This window comes from Pan paniscus, chromosome 18 (assembly GCF_029289425.2).
Source record: "Pan paniscus chromosome 18, NHGRI_mPanPan1-v2.0_pri, whole genome shotgun sequence".
Taxonomy (NCBI): Eukaryota; Metazoa; Chordata; class Mammalia; order Primates; family Hominidae; genus Pan; species Pan paniscus.
Genome location: NC_073267.2, coordinates 429,698 through 451,830, shown reverse-complemented (window position 1 = coordinate 451,830; position 22,133 = coordinate 429,698). Strand labels below are relative to the sequence as shown.

General features: G+C 48.3%; 3 protein-coding genes across 42 annotated transcripts in view; 1 reads left to right on the top strand and 2 right to left on the bottom strand.

The window, feature by feature from the left end:
- FAM234A (family with sequence similarity 234 member A) overlaps positions 1 to 4,234 on the bottom strand; it is a 51,136-nt gene extending 46,902 nt beyond the window's left edge. For 5 of the 34 annotated variants that reach the window (XR_010110384.1, XR_010110394.1, XM_063598158.1 and 2 more), the window contains exon 1: positions 2,298 to 4,229. The gene's annotated coding sequence lies outside the window, so the exon portion shown is untranslated. Of the gene's footprint in view, positions 1 to 2,297 lie in introns of all 34 variants that reach the window. The other 29 variants (XR_010110391.1, XM_063598156.1, XM_063598140.1 and 26 more) reach the window with 13 other exon arrangements.
- Positions 4,235 to 4,417: 183 nt separating this feature from the next.
- Positions 4,418 to 7,216, bottom strand: LOC117978668 (renal cancer differentiation gene 1 protein-like). Its single transcript, XM_063598166.1, has one exon. The coding sequence runs from the start codon at positions 6,793 to 6,795 to the stop codon at positions 6,454 to 6,456; it is 342 nt and encodes a 113-aa protein (XP_063454236.1). The 5' UTR covers positions 6,796 to 7,216; the 3' UTR covers positions 4,418 to 6,453.
- A 1,244-nt stretch (positions 7,217 to 8,460) lies between these two features.
- LUC7L (LUC7 like) overlaps positions 8,461 to 22,133 on the top strand; it is a 40,277-nt gene continuing 26,604 nt past the window's right edge. For 2 of the 7 annotated variants that reach the window (XM_063598163.1, XM_063598164.1), the window contains exons 1-4: positions 8,497 to 8,659; positions 9,536 to 9,605; positions 10,601 to 10,695; positions 17,004 to 17,102. In XM_063598163.1, the coding sequence (XP_063454233.1) occupies positions 17,007 to 17,102 (96 nt within the window). In that variant the 5' untranslated portion in view covers positions 8,497 to 8,659; positions 9,536 to 9,605; positions 10,601 to 10,695; positions 17,004 to 17,006. Of the gene's footprint in view, positions 8,660 to 9,535; positions 9,606 to 10,600; positions 10,696 to 17,003; positions 17,103 to 22,133 lie in introns of all 7 variants that reach the window. The other 5 variants (XM_003809396.6, XM_003809398.6, XM_008961607.5 and 2 more) reach the window with 4 other exon arrangements.

Sequence of the window (22,133 nt, the reverse complement as noted above, 5' to 3'; positions counted from 1 at the left end):
GCCAGGAGTTTGAGACCTGCCTGGGCAACACAGTGAGAACCCATCTACATATTTTTTTAAAAAAATACATAGATAAATAAACAGGCTGGGCACAGTGGCTCACACTTATAATTCCAGCACTTCAGGAGGCCAACAAAGGAGGGTTGCTTGGGCGCAGGAGTTCAGGACCAGACTGGGAAAGAGAGACCCCATCCCTACAAAATAATTTATTTATTTATTTATTTATTTATTTATTTATTTATTTATTTATTTATTTTTGAGACAGTCTCGCTGTGGCCCAGGCTGGAGTGCAGTGGCGCGATCTCGGCTCACTGCAGGCTCCGCCCCCCGGGGTTCCCGCCATTCTCCTGCCTCAGCCTCCCGCGTAGCTGGGACTACAGGCGCCCGCCACCTCGCCCGGCTAATTTTTTGTATTTTTAGTAGAGACGTGGTTTCACCGTGTTAGCCAGGATGGTCTCGATCTCCTGACCTCGTGATCCGCCCGCCTCGCCCTCCCAAAGTGCTGGGATTACAGGCGTGAGCCACCGCGCCCGGCCTATTTATTTTGAGACAGAGTCTCGCTATGTCGCCAGAGTGTAGTGGCGCGATCTCGGCTCACTGCAACCTCTGCCTCTCGGGTTCAAGCTATTCTCCTGCCCCAGCCTCCCAAGTAGCTGGGACTACAGGTGTGCGCCACCACACCCAGCTAATTTTTATATTTTTAGTAGAGACGGGATTTCACCATGTTGGACAGGATGGTCTCGATCTCTTGACCTAGTGATCCGCCTACCCCAGCCTCCCAAAGTGCTGGGATTACAGGCATGAGCCACTGCGCCCACCCAAAAAAAATTTTTAAGAAAAATAAATATGGTGGCACATGCCTGTAGTCCCAGATACTCAGGAGGGTGGAGCAAAAGGAAAAAAAGAGGGCCAGGTGCGGTGGCTCACACCTGTAATCCCAGCACTTTGGGAGGCCGAGGCGAGTGGATCACCTGAGGTCAGGAGTTTGAGACTGGCCTGGCCAACATGGTGAAACCCCTACTAAAAATAAAAATAAAAATAAATTAGCTGGGTGTGGTGGCGGGCACCTGTAATCCCAGCTACTTGGGAGGCTGAGTGGGGAGAATTGCTTGAACCCGAGTAACGGGGATTACCGGCACCTGCCACCATACGCGGCTAATTTTTTTATTTTTAGTAGAGACGGGATTTCACCATGTTGGCCATGCTGGTCTCGAACTCCTGACCTCAGGTGATCCGCCTGCCTCGGCCTCCCAAAGTGCTGGGATGACAGGCGTGAGCCACCGCGCCGGCCCAGCAAGCTCCATTTTTTATTTATCTAATTTACTATCTGTACCCTCCAGTAGAATAGAAGCTCCTTGAGGACAGGAAGTTCTTTCGTGGAGTACTATATCCTTAGCTCCTACAAGCATCCCTGGTTCCCAGCAGACACTCGGAGAGTATTTGTTGAGTTATTCTGCTCTAATCGAATGCAGACTGAAATTGCAATAAGGGAAGTAGTGTAATCTGATGCTGGCGCCGTAAAGACACCGGCAGCCAGTACATGGAAGGGAGCGCGTCCTCAGCTGGAATCACAAGGTTTAGAACCAGAGAGTAAGTGAAATTGCCTACCCTGATATCCTATCAGTCTGTCCAAGGGCAAACTCTCTCCTTGACAACTCTCGGCCAACGAACGTAGGGGAGAGCCAGGAACGCTAATCACAGTGTTTTCCTTCCATCTAGGCTCTGTTTCGTGTTCTATGCCTGAGTCCCTCCCACAGACGAGCAACCTCGGCTGCGCTCGGGAAGCTTTGCCGGGGTGCCGGACGGACAAGGTTGCAGACAGCGTCCTGAGAGAGGACACGCCTCTCCGATCCCCGTGAGGCTTCTCATCCACATTCTTCCACCATAAAAAAACACTCTCAGGCAACCCAGGCGGCACCAAGAGCGAAAGCGGCCACGGCCGGCTCACCTACGCTGCGCCACGGCGGGGAGCTCCCTACCGGGAGGTAAAACCCCGCTTTGAGGGACATTTGGGCTTGTTCTGAATGCCACTGAAACCCAGGCTGCGGCAATGGGGGAAACCCAAAAGAATCAGCCTCCAGAGGCGCTGCTGCCGACCCGCTGAGGGACTTGGGGCCCCGCCTCAGCCTCCCGGCCCGCACCCGACTCGGGAAGCCGGAGGAGCTAGGGGGCAGCACGGCGGGGTCCTCCAGGGGCCGAGGGACTGGGGAACATGGGGGCCGGGGTCCCAGAGCGAAGGGGCGGCCTGCGGCGCCCCTGCGGCGTGCACGCGCGAGTACGAGGCCGCGCTCACTCACCTGCCGCCGCGCCCTCTCACCCGCCCGCGCCGCCGGCCCCGCCCCCTGGCGTCACTTCCGACCAGCCGGCGGGCGGGGCCGGAAATGCGCAGGCTGCGACCCCGCCCCACCGCCATGCTTCGGTTGCTCGGCAACGGGGATCTTGGGCGCTGCCTCCGCCGGGAACCTGGCCGTGTCCTGTTTGTCGCTGTCGCAATGGATGCTGAACGTCCTCGCCCCTCTTCGTTCCCGTCCCCCCTCCGTCCTCGCTCCTCTCCGTCCTCTTTCCCCTCCTCTGCGTCCTCGCTCCCCTCCTCGTCCTCTCCCGACCTTGTCCTCTTCCCGCCTTCTTTCTTGACGTCGACCCCCGATCTGCGTCCTCGCCCCCGCCTCCGGGTGCTCCCCCCAGTGTTTCTCCTCTTTGACCACGAGGAGAATTGCTGGCACTGGGGATGCGAATTTTCGGCCTTGAAATACGGTGCCAGGGCCGGGGGCGGTGGCTCACGCCTGTAATCCCAGCACTTTGGGAGGCCGAGGCGGGCGGATCACGAGGTCAGGAGATCGAGACCATCCTGGCCAACACGGTGAAACCTCGTCTCTACTAAAAATACAAAAAATTAGCCGGGCGCGGTGGCGTGCGCCTGTAGTCCCAGCTGCTGGGGAGGCTGAGGCAGGAAAATGGCGTGAACCCAGGAGGCGGAGGTTGCAGTGACCTGAGATCATGCCACTACACTCCAGCCTAGGCGACAGAGCAAAACTCCGTCTCAAAAGAGAAAAAAAAAATTACTCTAGGCCAGGCATGGTAACTCATATCTGTAATCCCAGCACTTTGGGAGGCCAGGGCAGGAGGAGGATTGCTTGACCTCAGAAATTTGAGACCAGCCTGGGCTACATAGTGAGACTCCCATCTCTATTTATTTAAAAAAATTATTCTTGGCTGGGCACAGTGGCTCATGCCTGTAATCCCAGCACTTCGGGAGGCCAAGGCGGGTGGATTACGAGGTCAAGAGATCCAGACCAGCCTGGTCAGCATGGTGAAACGCCGTCTCTACTAAAAATACAAAACTTAGCCGGGCGTGGTGGTGCATGCGTGTAGTCCCAGCTACTCAGGCTGAGGCAGGAGAATCACTTGAACCCAGGAGTTGGAAGTTGCAGTGAGCCAAGAGCACGCCACTGCATTCCAGCCTGGGCAACAGAGCGAGACTCCATCTCCAAAAAAAAAAAAAGAAAAAAAAAGGCCGGGCGCGGTGGCTCAAGCCTGTAATCCCAGCACTTTGGGAGGCCGAGGCGGGCGGATTACAAGGTCAGGAGATCGAGACCATCCTGGCTAACACTGTGAAACCCCGTCTCTACTAAAAATACAAAAAATTAGCCAGGCGTGGTGGCGGGAGCCTGTAGTCCCAGCTACTCAGGATGCTGAGGCAGGAGAATGGCGTGAACCCAGGAGGCGGAGGTTGCAGTGAGCCGAGACTGCGCCACTGCACTCCAGCCTGGGCAACAGACCCAGACCGTGTCTCAAAAAAAAAAAAAAAAAAAAAGGCTAGGGGCTCATGCCTGTAATCCCAGCACTTTGGGAGGCTGAGGCAGGTGGATCACCTGAGGTCGGGAGTTCAAGACCAGCCTGACCAACATGTATAAACCCAGTCTCTACTAAAAATCCAAAATTAGCTGGACTTGGTGGCGCGTGCTTGTAATCATAGCTACTCGGGAGGCTGAGGCAGGAGAGTTGCTTCAACCTGGGAGGCAAGAGTTTGCGGTGAACTGAGATCTTGCCATTGCACTCCAGCCTGGGCAACTAGAGTGAAACTCCGTCTCAAAAAAAAAAAAAAAAGGATGGGGTCTCCCTCTGTCCCTCAGGCTTAAGTGCAGTGGCGGGATCACAGCTTACTGCAACCTCTGCTTCCCAGGCACAAGTGATCTTCTCACCTCAGCCTCCGGAGTAGCTAGGACTACAGCTGTAAGCCACCATGCCCAGCTAATTTTTTTCCTTTCTTGTAGACATGGGGTTTTGCCATATTACCCAGGCTGGTCTTGAACTCCTGGACTCAAGTGATCTCCTGCTTTGGCCTCCCAAAGTGCTGGGATTTCAAGCATGGGCCACTGTGCCTGGCAGTTGTCTGATTTCTAATAACTGTGGCAGTTTGGTAGGTGCGTAATTCAGATGATTTAATTGCTTTGTTCAAATGGCCAATTGGAAGCAAAGTCATGCCTTAAAACATTATTTAAAACTTGTCAGCCGGGCACAGTGGCTCATGCCTATAATCCCAGCACTTTGGGAGGCCGAGGCGGGTGGATCTCAAGGTCAGGAAATCTAGACCATCCTGGCTAACACTATGAAACCCCGTCTCTATTAAAAATACAAGAAAATTAGCCAGGCGTGGTGGCGGGCGCCTATAGTCCCAGCTACTTGGGAGGCTGAGGCAGGAGAATGGTGTGAACCTCGGAGGCGGAGCTTGCAGTGAGCTGAGATCGCGCCACTGCACTCCAGCCTGGGCGACAGAGTGAGACTCTGTCTCAAAATAAATGAAAACAAAACTTGTCTAACCGTGTCTGGACTTTTGATGCTTCTAGCCCATGAACAGTCTTTGTTGTATTCTTAGAGTAAGTCTTTTTTACCCCCTTCCAGGGCAGCAATCATATTAAATTATCATTTGTGAAATGATTTTTTAAAATTTAAATTTTATTTTTTAATTAATTAATTTAATTTTTTTGAGGTAGAGTGTCAAAATAGACCACTCCCGGCCTGTTTTTTGTTTTTTTTTTTTTTTTTTTTGAGACGGAGTCTCCCTCTATTGCCCAGGCTGGAGTGTGGAGTGCAGCGGCACAATCTTGGCTCACTGCAACCTCCGCTTCCTGGGTTCAAGTGATTCTCCTGCCTCAGCCTCCTGAGTAGCTGGAACTACAGGCGTGTGCCACCACACCAGGCTAGTTTTTTTGTATTTTTAGTAGAGACAGGATTTCACCATGTTGGCCAGGCTGGTCTTGAACTCCTGACCTTGTGATCCACCCACCTCGGCCTCCCAAAGTGTTGGCATTACAGGCGTGAGCCACTGTGATCGGCCTTTTTTTAGCGGGGGGGAGAGGGAGTTTTGCTTTTGTGGCCCAGGCTGGAGTGCAATGATGCAGTCTCGGCTCACCGCAACCTCTGCCTCCCAGGTTCAAGCAATTCTCCTCCCTCAGCCTCACGAGTAGCTGGGATTACAGGCATGCGTCACCACGCCTGGCTAATTTTGTATTTTTAGTAGAGATGGGGTTTCTCCATGTTGGTCAGTCTGGCCTCAAACTCCTGACCTCAGGTGATCCGCCTGCCTCGGCCTCCCAAAGTGCTGGGATTACAGGCATGAGCCACTGCCCCCAGCCTGGCATGTTTTTTAAGTTTTAATTTCATTTTTGAGACAGGGTCTCATTCTTTTTTTTTTTTTTTTGGCCTCCCAAAGTGCTGGGATCACAGGTGTGAGCCACTGTGCCTGGCCAAGACAGGGTCTCGTTCTTTTGCCCAGGCTGCCATGCGGTGGTGTGATCACAGCTTACTGCAGCCTCAACCACCCAGGCTCAATCCATCCTCCAACCTCAGCTTCCTGAGTGGCTGGCACTAGAGGCACATGCCACCACACCCGGCCTATATTTATTTATTTATTTTTATGTTTGTTAATTCTTGTATTCAACCAACAGTGAGTGTTGTGTGACCCTGTTTTAGGTGCTGGGGATACAGAATGAAGCACAATCATTAGCTGTAGACAACGTAGCCTAATGGAGCTGGATCCACCACTGGCAACCTTAAAGTTACCTCCCTTGGACCTTAAGATGAAATGCAACTTCAAACTCTGCCATGCTTAGCATCTTGTTTCAAAACAAATAATGGTCCACCTAGTTTGCTACTGGTAGCCCTGTGGCTCTATTAATATTAACCATCTATTGATGAAGTTAACTTTCATAAAGGATTCTACGAAAGTTCAGAGGCATAAAGTATGTAAGGACAAACAAGTACTGGGCCGCAACAAAAATAGCATCAGTATTCTGCTTTCAGAAAAGCCAAGAAAACCAATAAAAAATTCATTCTGAGTATATACAGAACTGCTGGACAGAGGTCATCCTATACGTGTGGTACACGTACAAATATGACATAAGAAGAAGTATGAATTATTGCAGTCATTATTAAACAACGAAGTATGCCAAATTAGTCATCAGGTTTCAAAGAATCATAGCCTTCTTTCCATAGGTCCTGCCACGTTTTAAGGAAACGTGCCTTTTCTGTACATTTGAAGGCAAGTTCTTCCACTTGAGCTGATACTGCAGATGTGGCTTCAAGAAGTTTGGTTAATGAAAAGGCTGCGTCTCCGATCTGCAGCTCCACTTCCTCCAGCGGGTCCACCGTTCGGCCGCTGCTCCTGCTCGGAACTGGCCAGCCCAAACTCACTGGGCTGCCAGGGGAAGATGCTGCAGAGGCGTCTGAAGAGGAGGGAGAAGAACGAGGCGGCGGGGGCGGCGAAGAAACCTGCAACTTCTCAGGGTCGGCCATGGGGAAGGGCTGTCACCGCGGAATCCGACCCGAGCAGCCCAACGGACACCCTATTTATTTATTTTAAATAGAGAGCAGGGGCCTGGCGTTCTGGCTCACAGCTGTAATCCCAGGACTTTGGGAGGCTGAGGTGGGCGGATCACCTGAGGTTAGGAGTTTAAGACCAGCCTGGCCAACATGGCGAAACCCCGTCTCTGCAAAAGTACAAAAAAAAAGTTAGTCGGGAATGATGGTGGGTGCCTGTAATCCCAGCTACTGGGGAGACTGAGGCAGGAGAATCGCGTGAACCCAGGAGTCAGAGGATGCAGGAAGCCGAGATCGCGCCACTGCACTCCAGGCTGGGCGACAGAAGGAGACTCCGTCTCAAAAATAAATAAAATACAGCAGGGCGCGGTGGCTCACGCCTGTAATCTCAGCACTTTGGGAGGCCGAGGCAGGCAGATCACAAGGTCAGAAGTTCAAGACCAGCCTGGCCAATACGGTACAACACCGTGTCTACCGAAAATACAAAAATCAGCTGGGCATGGTGGCTGGCTACTTGAGGTCAAGACTTTGAGACCAGCCTGGCCAGCATGGTGAAACCCCGTCTCTACTTAACATTCAAAAATTAGCCGGAGGGGGTGGCGGGCGCCTGAAATTCCAGCTACTGGGGAGACTGAGGCAGGAGAATCGCTTCAACCCGGGAGGCGGAGCTTACAGTGAGCCGAGATCGCGCCACAGTATTCCAGCCTGGGTGACAGAGCAAGACTCCGTCTCAAAAATAAATAAATAAATAAAATAAACAAATAAAAAATAAAGACCAGGCGTGGTGGCTCATGCCTGTAATCCCAGCACTTTGGGAGGTTGAGGCAGGAGAATCGCTTGAACCCAGGAGGCGGAGGTTGCGGAGAGCCAAGATCGCGCCATTGCACTCTAGCCTGGGCGAAACTCCGTCTCAAAAATAAATAAATAAATAATAGAGGTTTAATATAATAGAAGTATATGCCAGACTATGCACACATAAGTGCATGCTATAATTCTATTATCACATAAAATAATTGCTTACATATGCCTTTTTTTTAGTCCCTGGGACAGTAGACCATGAGCTCACAGAAGGACGACCACGAGGTTGTAATCATAGAACCTAATATTAATGCCATGACTGATGGCCAAACGTGGTGGTTCACACCAGTAATCCCAATACTTTGCCGGGCTGAGGCGGGAGGATAAGGAGCCGGGGAGGTCGAGGCTGCAGTGAGCGGTAATCGCGCCACTGCATTCCAGCCTGGGCGACGGAGCAAGACCCTCGCTCTAAATAAATAAATAAATAAATAAAATTCCATGCTTTATTTAACTTTCACAAAAATCATATGAGGGGCACCTTTAGAACCCTCATTTCACAGATTTAAAAAAGCGAGCGTCGGGGAGCTAAATAATATGCTCACGGTTTCATGGCTAGCTTAGAAAAAGCACGGATTCATCTTGTTTTTGATTGACTGTATTTCATTTTATTGTAGTTTACCCTCCGTAGAGACTCGTTTGAGGTCCTGGGGGTCTAGAGGAAAATCAGGGTTGGGATTTTGGTTCCGCCGTTGGACAACTTGGCGACCACTCAGAGCCTCAGCCTCCCTAAGCACCCACCCCAGAAACTACATTTCCCAGCAGGGCGTGCGCCGGCGCCGTCGTACTTCCTCCCGGCGTCCCCCGCGGCGGGAAAGAGCCGAGTGGGCTCGAGGCCGACGCGACCATCGTTTGTCGACGCCGCTGCCACCGCCTGCCTGAGAGAAGTCGTCGCGGCCGACCCCGTCGCCTCCGCCGGCTACCATGTCCGCCCAGGCGCAGATGCGGGCCCTGCTGGACCAGCTCATGGGCACGGCTCGGGACGGTGAGTCAGAGCGGCCAACCAGGCGAGGGTCTGGGGTGGGAGTGAGGCGAGGCCGCCGGGCGGCCTGAGGCGGGGGCCGCCATCGTCTGCGCCTGCGCCTGCGCGGGGCATCGCTCCTCCTCCCCCGCGCGCCGACCGCAGGCGCCCGGCCTTTGTCTAAGCCGGTTCGTCTCTGAGGCGGCCGTGGGTCCAGGTCGGGCTCCTCTCTCGGAGTCTGCGCCATGGATGGGGCTTCAGCCTCCTTCCTATGTACCGTCCTGCTACTTCCTCCCCGGCGGGCGCCGCGGCTCCGTGCCCCTCCGCGAACTGTGGAGTCGGCGGAGGGCTGGAATCAGCGTGGGCTCCAGGTCGCTGGCAGCCGGGTGGCAGAACTCTTCCGAGGCTCCTTGGGAAGAAGCTACACCCGAGGGAGCCGGATGGGCCTCGAAAACCTGGCCCGCTCTGGTTCTGTACCATTGCAAGGGGAGCCGTAAACTGAGCTTTTCTAACGTGGGTTTCTGCCAAGTACTTTTCCAGCTGCCCCCTTCCCCCCAGCACACAGGAGAGCCTCTGTGTAGCCAGCGCTTGACAGTCGTTAGGTAGGTTGTACTGTGTAGGGAGGAGCTCAAGATCATGATGGTTGTCACAGGAGAAAGCGGTTGCATCTTTGCAAAACTATATACCTGCTGTGGTTTGTGTTTTCTTTTCTGCTGAGTAATGAAGTTGTAAGTTCACACTGGCACATTCTCAGGGCTGTGCAGATTATTTGCACTTTATTTCATAGGTGAATAAGTGCTTTTTAGCTTTCTTTGTATATTGAGTTGCTTTTGAATTGCTTCCCATATTTTTATTTCATACAAACTGAACAATTGTGGCCCCTCTATTTTATTTATAAAGGTTCAGTGTATCTTTGCCTGCCTACATCAATCTGCAAGGGAGTTGCAGAAAGCCTCATGTTCATCGAGCCGTGAGTCACAACCAATTTCTAAGCTGTTATAACAAAAAAGTGTTTGCTTTTTTTCACAAGTAACTTTAAAAGTGTAGTTTAGAAAGAAAACATTTTCAATAAAAAGACACTACATTAATCCTGGATGCTTGCAAATCCTAAAATATATTCCTCCTCTAGCGTTGCACAGCTCTGTGTTGTATACACAGACTAGCTTTAAAATTTGTCACATACCACTTTACCTTTACTTTTATGTATCATTCCCCCGACTTCCTTACTGCAGGTGTGGGCAAGAAAACTTTTCCTTTAACACTTTTCAACAGCGGGCATAAAATTCTGCAGCTGAGGTCTTGAAGAATGCAGATGGGTACAGTATGTGTTGGAGCTCACAGTGTGTATTGACTAACCTAGTTCCTTTTTTGCTTTTTTTGGTATTGTCTTGTTAAAAGTGACTCCCAGGTAGCAACTCTCTTTTTTAAGGGTGGGAACGAAAGGGACGTAGGAAGAATAGATCTAGATTATTTAACAGTCTTCGATAGAGTTTGAAAGCTTTCTTCTTCATTCAATTTTGGGCAAAATACTGCCTCTGCATTTGTTCATAACAAAAAGATTAGATTAATAAGTAGCTTTTGTTGGTGGAAATTACCAGCTCTATAAGTGACCCTTGGTGGTTCATGGACCTCTGATTAGCTTGGGTTTTGCAGTCTCATTGCCACATGTATATGTGGAGCCAATGGCCTTTTGGTGCTCAGCTGTTTACGTCTGACTCCTTGACTTCTTTGGTACAATGATGGAGTCAGATCTCATTAAGTGTGATTCTCCATGATATAACTAGCCTCAAAAAAATGTGTATTCCAGTCCAGTTGTAAATATCTTTAGATCAGCTTTTCATTGTATTTGATGGGGAGAACACAGAAATGATAGTCTGCAAATCATCCAGGTGAATTGTTATACTAGTTTTTTTTTGTGGTTAATGTGATAATATTGTCTTATTTAAAACCACAAATGAATTTCAGGAGACGAAACCAGACAGAGGGTCAAGTTTACAGATGACCGTGTCTGCAAGAGTCACCTTCTGGACTGCTGCCCCCATGACATCCTGGCTGGGACGGTAGGTGCATTTTGGGAGACCTCATGGAACACTCTGACATGAGTGCTGTATAGGCAGTGACGGTTTTTCTATGTTGAATTTTGTTTTAACTTAAGTCTCTTTTTCTCTAAGTGGCTGAATTACGGCAGGTGTTCCTCCACTTGTATGTATGTTTGCATGCATGCATGCGATGGAGTCTCACTCTTTGTTGCCCAGGCTGAAGTGCAATGGTGTGATCACAGCTCACTGCAGCCTCGAGCTCCTGGGCTCCAGTGATCCTACCACCTCAGCCTCTTGAGCAGCTGGTACTACAGGCATGAGCCACTGCTCCTTTCTCAATCCTCCACTCTTCAACAGGCAGAAATCCCTGATGCCCTTAAAATGACAGATTCTATTCATTTGGTAGGATTTTATATTATGGAACAAATTTCACTGTTGTAAAATTCTGTCTGTAAAGTTACCAGATTTTTTTGTAAAGTCATTTATACTGAGATATTCACAACTAAATAGGGCAAGTATTCTAATTTGGCTGTAGCAAAAAATATGCTTTAGGTCAGCCTGAAGTTCTTTGAAGATTCTGCGTGGGTTTGTTTGACCTCAAGTTGGTTGTGTGGAAAACTTTTGATGTAGCAAGGTACATTTTCTTCCCGCAGTTTTTTGGTTTTTAAAAATCAGTTGAGGATACATTGATTTTGTAGTTTTGTGTTGTGCCACCCTTTCAAGAAATCAACATGCTATCTAATGAATATAGAACCCTACAATTTTAAGTTCACTTCAGATGAACAAAACAGATAAACGCTAGCTTTGTATAATGTGCATTTATTCGAAGTAAGAATTTGAAAAGACTGAATAGTGGAAGGTTATCTGTGGTGATTACGCCACTGGGAGAAAAGGAGTCCTGTAGAGACCACCCCCATTTTAAGGTTTCACAGCTACCTCACTGAGGTTAAAAACTATCCTCTCATTTTAAGGATGAAATGTGCATATGTTAAAGGAAGTTTTCTTCATGATGAATCATTGCTTATATTAGGGAGGAGCACCTTCTGGAAAACCGCTCAGATGTATTCAAACTTCTCAAGCTGACTTTTCTGACAGCAAATGCGAAATGAATGCCAAACCTTGTGCCTCTGTTGCTTGGGGTGTTGTCTGCTGTTTGGCCTGGGATGGGAAAACGTTACTGTTTGCTGCAGATTGTTGTGGGTACTGAGGTCAATACAGATTAATGATTTCAACTCGTCAAAGGAAGTTTCACTGTAGGGTATTTTCATAGGATGCACAACTTGGAATTCTTGATAAACCCATAGTGAAGGAAGTCAGAGGGAGCCGATAGATGTGCACTCTCGGGAAGATTTCAACCATGTTTTCCTTGGCCAGACCCTGTGTAGCATAGCTGCAGAATACTGGTGAGAAAAATAATCTGAGTGAGAGTATTTCTTTTCTTTTTTTTTTTTTTTTTTTTTTTTGAGACAGAATTTCAGGCTGGGTGCGGTGGCTCACGCCTGTAATCCCAGTACTTTGGGAGGCCGAGGCGGGTGGATCACCTGAGGTTGGGAGTTCGCGACCAGCCTGACCAACATAGATAAACCCTGTCTCTATTAAAATACAAAATTAGCTGGGTGTGGTGGCGCATGTCTGTAATCCCAGCTACTCGAGAGACTGAGGCAGGAGAATCGCTTGAACCTGCGAGGCAGAGGTTGTGGTGAGCCGAGATCGAGCCATTGCACTCCAGTAGATAAACCCTGTCTCTATTAAAATACAAAATTAGCTGGGTGTGGTGGCGCATGCCTGTAATCCTAGCTATTCGAGAGACTGAGGCAGGAGAATCGCTTGAACCCGCGAGGCAGAGGTTGTGGTGAGCCGAGATCGAGCCATTGCACTCCAGCCTGGGCAACAAGAGCAAAACTCCGTCTCAAAAAAAAAAAAAAAAGAGACGGAGTTTCGCTCTTGTTGCCCAGGCTGGAGTGCAGTGACGTGATCGTGGCTCACCGCAACCTCTGCCTCCCAGGTTCAAGCCATTCTCTTGCCTCAGCCTCCCGAGTAGCTGGGATTACAGGCATGCACCACCTCGCCCGGCTAACTTTTGTATTTTCAGTAGAGACGGGGTTTCACCATGTTGACCAGGCTAGTCTGGAACTCCTGACCTCATGATCCACCCACCTTGGCCTCCCAAAGTGCTGAGATTACAGGCATGAGACACCGCGCCCGGCCAGAACTGTGTTTTCTGAAGGTTCCGGAAACTTTGGTGCCCTTCCTGGTCAGTAGTGTTAGACCAGTAGAAGGTACAGAAAACACAGGTTGTGGAGTAAAAAACGCCTGACACACTGGATTTAGCAGCCATGTGGAATATTGTGGAAGGACTTAATGAATGTGATATTTCAGCTCTGCTTGATGTTGGGCATCCAGGGGAATGGCCAGTAGTATTTTTCCCTGCCTCCTTGGCAAAGCTGAAAAGCTACATCCGAAGAGGGTAATCATAGAACCCAAGCCTATCCTCAGTGTGCTTAAGCAGGGACTGTTTTGGGAGCTCTCACATTGAAAAGTAAGTGCTGAATTTTGCTTCATGTGAGGTTTTTTTTTTTAGACGGAGTCTCACTCCGTTGCCCAGGCTGGAGCGCATGGTGCTATCTCTGCTCACTGCAACCTCTGTCTCCTGGGTTCAAGCAACGCTCCTGCCTCAGCCTCCCGAGTAGCTGGGATTATAGGCGCCCGCCACCACGCCTGGCTAATTTTTTTGTATTTTTAGTAGAGATGGGGTTTCATCATGTTGGCCAGGCTGGTCTCAAACTCCTGACTTCAGGTGATCCGCCCTCCTCGGCCTCCCAAAGTGCTGGGATTATAGGCATGAGCCACCGCGCCCGGCCTCATGAGGTTTTCTAATGTTATATCTTTCTTGACAGTTGAGGTTTTTATAATGGAAATCAATTTGCACTTAATACTTCGTTGTACTTAAGGTTTTAGGGTCTACTTCCTTTGGTAGTAGCTTTTTCTTTGAACAACAAAGCCTTGATTAGTTTAAAGCATTTTTTCTGATAGCTACCATTCAATTTTCAGCTACAATGCTTAGTTTGTGGAAACTATATATTTTAAAGGACAACACCCACAACTTAGAAGAGTGAATGAGGCCAGGTGCGGTGGCTCATACCTGTAATCCCAGCCCTTCGGGAGGAGGAGGAGGCGGGTGGATCACTTGAGGTCAGGAGTTTGAGACCAGCCTGGCCAACATGATGAAAACCTGTCTCTACTAAAAATGCAAAAAAATTAGCCGGGCGTGGTGGCGTGCCCCTGTAGTCCCAGCTATTTGGGAGGCTGAGGCAGGAGGATTACTTGAATCTGGGAGGCAGAGGTTGCAGTGAGCTGAGATCGTGCCACTGCACTCCAGCCTGGGCGACAGAGTGAGACTCCGCCTCAAAAAAAAAAGAAAAAACAGAGTGAATGAGGTAAAAGTTGTCAGATTTTCAGTGACAGTGATTTTAAGTGCAAATTTGGCTTCTAGAACCACTATTGTCCTATCTCTAAGTCTTCTATGTAACCGACCATAACGTGAGTCCCATCTGACTTCAGAGTAAGAATGATAAAGGAGAAAAGTCAATCTTTTGTCAAAATAAACATCACCATACAAGGCAGACCCGTTGTCTGCCGCCTCCATGTTAGCTTTATTATTGGTGATACTGAAGGATGTTTTGTTAGTGAGTATGCCACATGCTTTCTTTTTTTATTTATTATTTTATTTTATTTTATTTTTTTGAGACGGAGCCTTGCTCTGTCGCTCAGGCTGGAGTGCAGTGGTGCGATCTTGACTCACTGCAAGCTCTGCCTCTCTGGTTCATGCCATTCTCCTTCCTCAGCCTCCCGAGTAGCTGGGACTACCGGCGCCCAACTAATTTTTTTTTGTATTTTTAGTAGAGAAGGGGTTTCACTGTGTTGGCCAGGATGGTCTTGATCTCCTGACCTCGTGATCCACCCGCCTCGGCCTCCCAAAGTGCTGGGATTACAGGAGTGAGCCACCGTGCCCAGCCTAGCATGCTACATGCTTTCTATGAGACTGCATCCCAAGAGTCAGACATGCAAGCCTCTCTATTTTTTTTCCCCCTCAAGATGGATTAAAGGTTTAAAGCCATCCTTTCTTTTTTTTTTTTTTTTTAAAAGATGGGGTCTCTTTAAAAAGCTGGGCGAGGTGGCTCACGCTCGTAATCCCAGCACTTTGAGAGGCCAAGGTGGGTGGACCACCTGAGGTCAGCAGTTCGAGACCAGCCTGACCAACATGGAGAAACCCCATCTTTACTGAAAATACAAAATTAGCTGGGCGTGGTGGCACATGTCTGTAATTCCAGCTCCTTGGGAGGCTGAGGCAGGAGAATCGCTTGAACGTGGGAGGCGGAGGTTGCAGTGAGCCGAGATTGCACTCCAGTCTGGGCAACAAGAGCGAAACTCCATCTCAAAAAAAAGAAAAAAAATTAAAAAGACAGGGGTCTGTGTTGCTCAGACTGGAGTGCAGTGGCTCAGTCACAGCTCACTTGAAGCCTTGACCTCCTAGGCTCAAGCGATCTCCTCCCCTCAGCCTCCCAAGTGGCTGGGACTACAGGCACATACCACCACACCCAGCTAATTGTTAATTTTTTCATAGAGACAGGGTCTTGCTGTGTTGCCCAGGCTGGTCTCAAACTCCTGGGCTCAAGTGATCCTCCCATCTTGCCCTCCCAAAGGTGTTGGGATTACAGACATGTGCCACTGCAACTGGTACTAACGTCTTTTTTTTTTTTTTTCTGGTTATGTAGACATGTTCTTTTGTCCTACTGGGGGTGTCTCCTAGTTGGGATGTTGGGTTTTGTTAACATGCACTCTATAACTTGACACGATGATCCTCAGCACACAAACCTCCCTGTTGCTGTGTAGATGGCGAGAGGCAGAAGGTGTCGGCATAGAGTCTTATACTTAGGATTTAGATTAGAGTCATACACTTATCTAATTGTACTGCATATGGTACACATAATAGCACATCATGCTGTTCTTACTGACAACATAAATCATTTTGTTTTAGTAATGGGACGTTTTGCTTGTCAAATGGAGGAACTGAGTGGGACAATTATCTGTCCTCACTTAGATGTCCAGGGTCATTTCCCAGGCTAAGAAAATGTGTAGAGCGTGTATTTGGCTACGAACCAGCCTGTTCTCCTTTATTTCCTTTGATACACAATCAGCTACACAAAGCCAAGTGTTAGGTTGTGATGTAATTGCCAAAATCTAACTTCTGTCCGCTCTTTCCTCTTCCTCTGTCTCTGCATCTTAAGCATCGAGCATCTCAAGTAGTCAAGATTGCAAGACAATGCCTAGAAATTTGTTGCAGTGAGACTGTTTTCTGGCCCTTTCCTTTTTTTTTTTTCCCCTTTTTTGAGACAGAGTCTCACTTTATCACCCAGGCTGGAGTGCAGTGGCACAGTCTTGGCTCACTGCAAACTCCACCTCCTGGGTTCAAGCGATTCTTGTGTCTCAGCTCCCCAGGTAGCTGGGATTACAGGTGCCCTGCCACCACACCTGGCTAATTTTTGTAGTTTTAGTGGAGACTGGGTTTTATCATGTTGGGCGGGCTGGCCTTGAACTCCTGACCTCAAGTGATCCGCCTGCCTCACCCTCCCAAAGTGCTGGGATTACAGGCGTGAGCCACCACGCCCAGCCCTGGCCGTTTCCTATCCCTGCCACCCCACACGCTGCCATTTACTGAATCCTTGGACTGATGCATAAATAAAACTGGGCCGGGCACCGTGGCTCACACCTGTAATGCCAGCGCTTTGGGAGGCCAAGGTGGGTGTATCGCTTGAGGTCAGAGGTTCAAGACCAGCCTGGCCAACGTGGCGAAACCCTGTCCCTACTGAAAATACAAAAAAACCCAAAAAAATTAGCTGGGTGTGGTATCACGTGCCTGTAATCCCAGCTACTTGGGAGAATGAGGCAGGAGAATTGCCTGAACCCGGGAGGCGGAGGTTACAGTAAGCTGAGATCACGCCACTGTACTCCAGCCTGGGTGACAGGTGAGACTCCTTAAAAACTGGCAAAAGCCAATTAATGTAGTTGTGATGATTACAGTCCAATTATCTCTGGGTCTAAAATAGAAACTTTACACTATTAAATGCATCAGTTTCAAGTATCACGTAGTCATGATGGTAAAAGTGAAATGAGGCTTCTCAGCCATATCTCCTTTCTTAATTTTCTTATTGCAGTGTCAGTGTTCCAAAAGTGATCATTTCTGTTGGTGACAGAAACACCAAGTCCCGTTGTGTGCTTTCTACAGTAGGTAGGCACTGAGGTCTGCATTTTCTGTTTCTTTCCCACAGCGCATGGATTTAGGAGAATGTACCAAAATCCACGACTTGGCCCTCCGAGCAGATTATGAGATTGCAAGTAAAGAAAGAGACCTGTTTTTTGAATTGGATGTAAGTTTTATTTAATGTTGATTTATTCCTACTGCGAAGAACCCAATATTGAACTAACAAGAAAAATGTAACATACGTAAGTTATGAAGCAAAATAATAAAGTAGTTGCTTGTTATCCTGCCACTCAAGCTGAGAACTAGAATACAGCCATTACTGTTTATATCTTGTGTCCAGCGTCCTGTCAGTGTCCTAAATGATAATATGTGTTATCTCATTTTGTTGCTTTTAAAAATTTTAATTACATTTTTATGAGTCCTTAAACAGTGTTTATTTTTGCTTAGTTTTGAATGGTTTCATAGAGTCTTTAAAATTAGATTTTTTTGGTTCAGTATTATGTTTCTGTTTGCCCAGGTTGTTGCATATTGTTTTCATTGCTGCTTGAATAATTCTCAAACGATCTTTCCTTTATTCATAGACATTTAGATTGATTCTAGTTTTGCTATTGCAGACAATATGAATATTTTTGCATAACTTCCTTGTCACGTGGATAAGGATTGATTTTGGGTATATTCCTAGGAGAGGGATTGCTGGTTTATAGGAGATACCCATATTTATCCTCGCAAGACAATTTTGTAATGTTGTCTTCTTGTTTCTATTTGGTAAAGTCCCATAGCAGTGTCTGCACGCTCACCAACACTTTGTATTATCAGACTATTTAATTTTTGCAGTTTAGTGGTTGTAAAATGGCATTTCTTTCTGATCTCAATTTGCGTTTTTTTAGTATTCAGTAGTTGTGTTATTTTATCTACATTAGTAAATTCTTTTTTTTTTTTTTTTTTTTTGAGACGGAGTTTCACTCTTGTTGCTCAGGCTGGAGAGCAGTAGCGTGATCTTGGCTCACTGCAACCTACTCCTCCCAGGTTCAAGCAATTCTGCCTCAGACTCCTGAGGAGCTGGGAATACAGGCATGAGCCGCCATGCCTGGCTGATTTTGTATTTTTAGTAGAGATGGTGTTTCTCCATGTTGATCAGGCTGGTCTCGAACTCTCAACCTCAGGTGATCCGCCCGCCTCAGCCTCCCAAAGTGCTGGGATTACAGGTTGAGCCACCGTGCCTAGCTTCTTTTTCTTTTTGATACAGAGTTTCACTCTGTTGCCCAGGCTGGAGTGCAGCAGCATGATTATAGCTGACTGTAAGTGAATTGCTGGGCTCAGGTGATCCTTCTTCCACAGTCTCCTAAATAGCTAGTACTACAGATGCACACGACCATGTCTGGCTAATTATTTATTGAATTTATTTTAATTTTTATTTATTTATTTATTTATTTATTTATTTATTTATTTTGAGACAGAGTCTTGCTCTGTCACCAGGCTAGAGTGCAGTGGCACCATCTTGGCTCATCGCAACCTCCGACTCCCTGGTTCAAGTGATTCTCCTGCCTCAGCCTCCCAAGTAGCTGGGATGACAGGCATGCGCCACCATGCCCAGCTCATTTTTGTATTTTTGGTAGAGATGGGGTTTTACCATGTTGGCCAGGCTGGTCTCGATCTCCTGACCTTGTGATCCGCCTGCCTCGGCCTCCCAAAGTGCTGGGATTACAGCTGTGAGCCACCGCGCCTGTCCTATTTATTTTTGAGACAGGGTCTTGTTCTGTCACCCAGGCTGGAGGGCAGTGGCGTGATGATGGCTTGCTGTAACCTTGACCTCTTCGGCTCAGTGATAGCCCTGCCTCGGATTCCTGAGTAGTTGCGGGTATAGGTGTGTGCCACCACACCTGGCCTTTTTTTTTTTTTTTTTTTTTTTTTTTGAGACAGGGTTTTACTCTGTTGCCCAGGCTGGTCTCAAACTTCTGCCCTCAAGTGATCCTGCCACCTTGGCCTCTCACTGGTATTGGGATTTCAGGTGTGAGCCACTGTGCCTGGCCAGTAAATTCATTTAGAGTAGCATTTTTCAGCTTTTTTTCGTTGTTGCCCCCAGTGGAGCCTTTTTAGACTCTTTTTTCTGTTTTTTTGAGACAGAGTCTCCCTCTGTTGCCCAAGCTGGAATGCAGTGGCGCAATCTTGGCTCATTGCAACCTCCGCCTCTTGGGTTTAAGCAATTCTCCTGCCTCAGCCTCCCAAGTAGCTGAGATTACAAGTGCCCGCCACCACACCCAGCTAATTTTTGTATTTTTAGTAGAGATGTGGTTTCGCCATGTTGGCCAGGCTCATCTTGAACTCTTGACCTCAGGTGATCCACCCACCTCACTCTCCCAAAGTGCTGGGTTTACAGGTGTGATTACACCGTGCCTGGTAAGAATACATGATTTAAACTCACTCAATTTTAATTATTTTTTAATCCCTAATCACCCATCGCTAGTATGACCAGAGGTTAGTAGAGGGGTTTGATGCCATTCTGGTTCTTGAGTGAAGACCAGGAAGGAACTGAGCATGGGATGAGGGAGCCAGTGAAAAATATAAAACCCAAGGGAAAGGGTCCCTCCCCTTGCATTACAAGATGTCAATACGTTTTACAGTAAATTCTTCCTTTTTTTTTTTGAGACGGAGTGTCACTGTTGTTGCCTCGGCTGGAGTGCCGTGGCATGATCTTAGCTCACTGTAACCTCCACCTCCTGGGCTCAAGCGATTCTCCTACCTCAGCCTCCTGAGTAGCTGGGATTACAGGTGCCTGCCACCATGCCTGGCTAATTTTTTTTTTTTTTGGAGATGTAGTTTTGCTCTTGTCGCCCAGGCTGTAGTACAGTGGCATGATCTCGGCTCACTGCAACCTCCTTCTCTTCTCCTGCCTCAGCCTCCCAAGTAGCTGTGATTACAGGCACCCGCCACCAAGCCCAGCTAATTTTATATTTTTAGTAGAGATGAGGTTTCCCCATGTTGGTCAGGCTGGTCTCAAACTCCTGACCTCAGGTGATCCACCTGCCTTGGCCTCCCAGAGTGTTGTGATTATAGGCGTGAGCCACTGCACCTGGCCTCAAGTAAATTCTGTTTATTTATTAAAAAAATTTTTTTTTTTTTTTTGAAACAGAGTCTCACTCTTGTTGCCCAGGCTGTAGTGCAGTGGTGTGATCTCGGCCCACTGCAACCTCCGCCTCCTGGTTTCAAGCGATTTTCCTGCCTCAGCCTCCTGAGTAGCTGGGATTACAGGTGCACGTCGCTACGCCTGGCTGATTTTTGTATTTTTATTAGAGACGGGGTTTTGTCATGTTCGCCAGGCTGGTCTCAAACTCCTGACTGCAGGTGATGCACCTGCCTTAGCCTCCCAGAGTGTTGAGATTACAGGCATGAGCCACGGCGCCCAGCCTATTTAAAAAATTTGTTGTGTCTACATAATAGGTGTGTATATTTGGGTGGTACCTGAGATGTTTCATTTGATACAGGAATGCAATTCTCAATAAAGAATAAATTCCTGGACCGTGTGCAGTGGCTTACAGCTGTAATTCCAGCAATTTGGGAGGCTGAGGTGGGTGGATCACCTGAGGTCGGGAGTTGAAGACTAGCCTGGCCAACATGGTGAAACGCTGCCTCTTCTAAAAATACAAAAATTAGGCATGGTGGTGCTGTCCTCTAATCCCAACTACTCGGGAGACTGAGGCAGGAGAATGGCTTGAACCCGGTTGGTGAAGCTTGCAGTGTGCTGAGATCACACCATTGCACTTTATTCTACTTGGGTGACAGAGCGAAACTCTGTCTCAAAAAAAAAAATTCTATTTAAAATAGTAGCCTTGGCCACGCATGTGGTGGCTCACGCCTGTAATCTCAACACTTTGGGAGGCTGAGGCAGGAGGATTGCTTGAGCCCGGGAGTTCGAGACCAGCCTGGGCAACATGGGGAAACCCCGTCTCTACAAAAAAATGCCAGAGTTAGCCAGGCGTGGTGGCATGTGCCTTGAGAGAATGGGTTAGAGAGCTAGAACAGGTCAGAGACCTTTTTGTCCTATGTGAAAATGTACAATATACAAGAGTTACTCCCTGAAAACTACCCACATCTCCCACTCCCTAAAAGTCATTTTTGACCTTACAGGGGGCTCATATTAAAATATTTAGGTCAGGCGAGGTGGCTTATGCCTGTAATCTCAGCACTTCGGGAGGCCGAGGCGGGCAGATCACGAGTTCAGGAGTTCAACACCAGCCTGGCCAAATAGTACAACACCGTGTCTACCGAAAATACAAAAATCAGCCGGTCATGGTGGTGGGCACCTGTAGTTCCAGCTACTCGGGAGGCTGAGGCAGGAGAATCGCTTGAACCCAGGAGGCGGAGGTTTCAATGAGCCGACATTGCGCCACTGCACTCCAGCCTGGACAACCGAGCGAGACTCCGTCTCAAAAAAAAAAAAAACAAAAAAACAACTATTTGATAACCAGTGTTTATAAACATGTGGAAAAGAAAAAGGTCCTCCTCACTCAAAGAATTAGAGTAAACCAGGGCCGGGCCCTGTGGCTCACACCTCTTACCCAAGCACTTTGGGAGGCTGAGGCGGGCAGATCACCTGAGGTCGGGAGTTCGAGACCAGCCTGACCATCATGGAGAAACCCCCATCTCTATTAAAAATTGAAAATTAGCCGGGCGTGGTGGCGGGCACCTATAATCCTAGCTACTCGGGAGGCTGAGGCAGGAGAATCACTTGAACCCGGGAGGCAGAGGTTGCAGTGAGCCAAGATCGTGCCATTGCACTGTAGCCTGGGCAACAAGAGCGAAATCCCGTCTCAAAAAAAAAAACAGTAAACCGGGCCGGGCAGGCAAGGGGGCTTCTGCTTGTAATCCTGTCACTTTCGGAGGCCAAAAGTGAAGGATCACTTGAGCCCAGGAGTTTTTGCCTGAAGAACATGTTTCTAGAAAAAAAATAGAAAATTAGCTGGGTGTGGTGGAGCAGCAGTGTTGTGGGAGAGTGATCTGTCAAGACACTGTCGATGTTTTTGTTTTGTTTTTTTTGAGACAGTGTCTCACTCTGTCGTCCAGGCTGGAGTACAGTGGCATGATCTCGGCTCACTGCAACCTCTGCCTTCCCGGTTCAAGCAATTTTCCCACCGCAGCCTCCTGAGTAGCTGGGACTACAGGTGCATGTCACCACACCTGGCCAATTTTCTGTATTTTC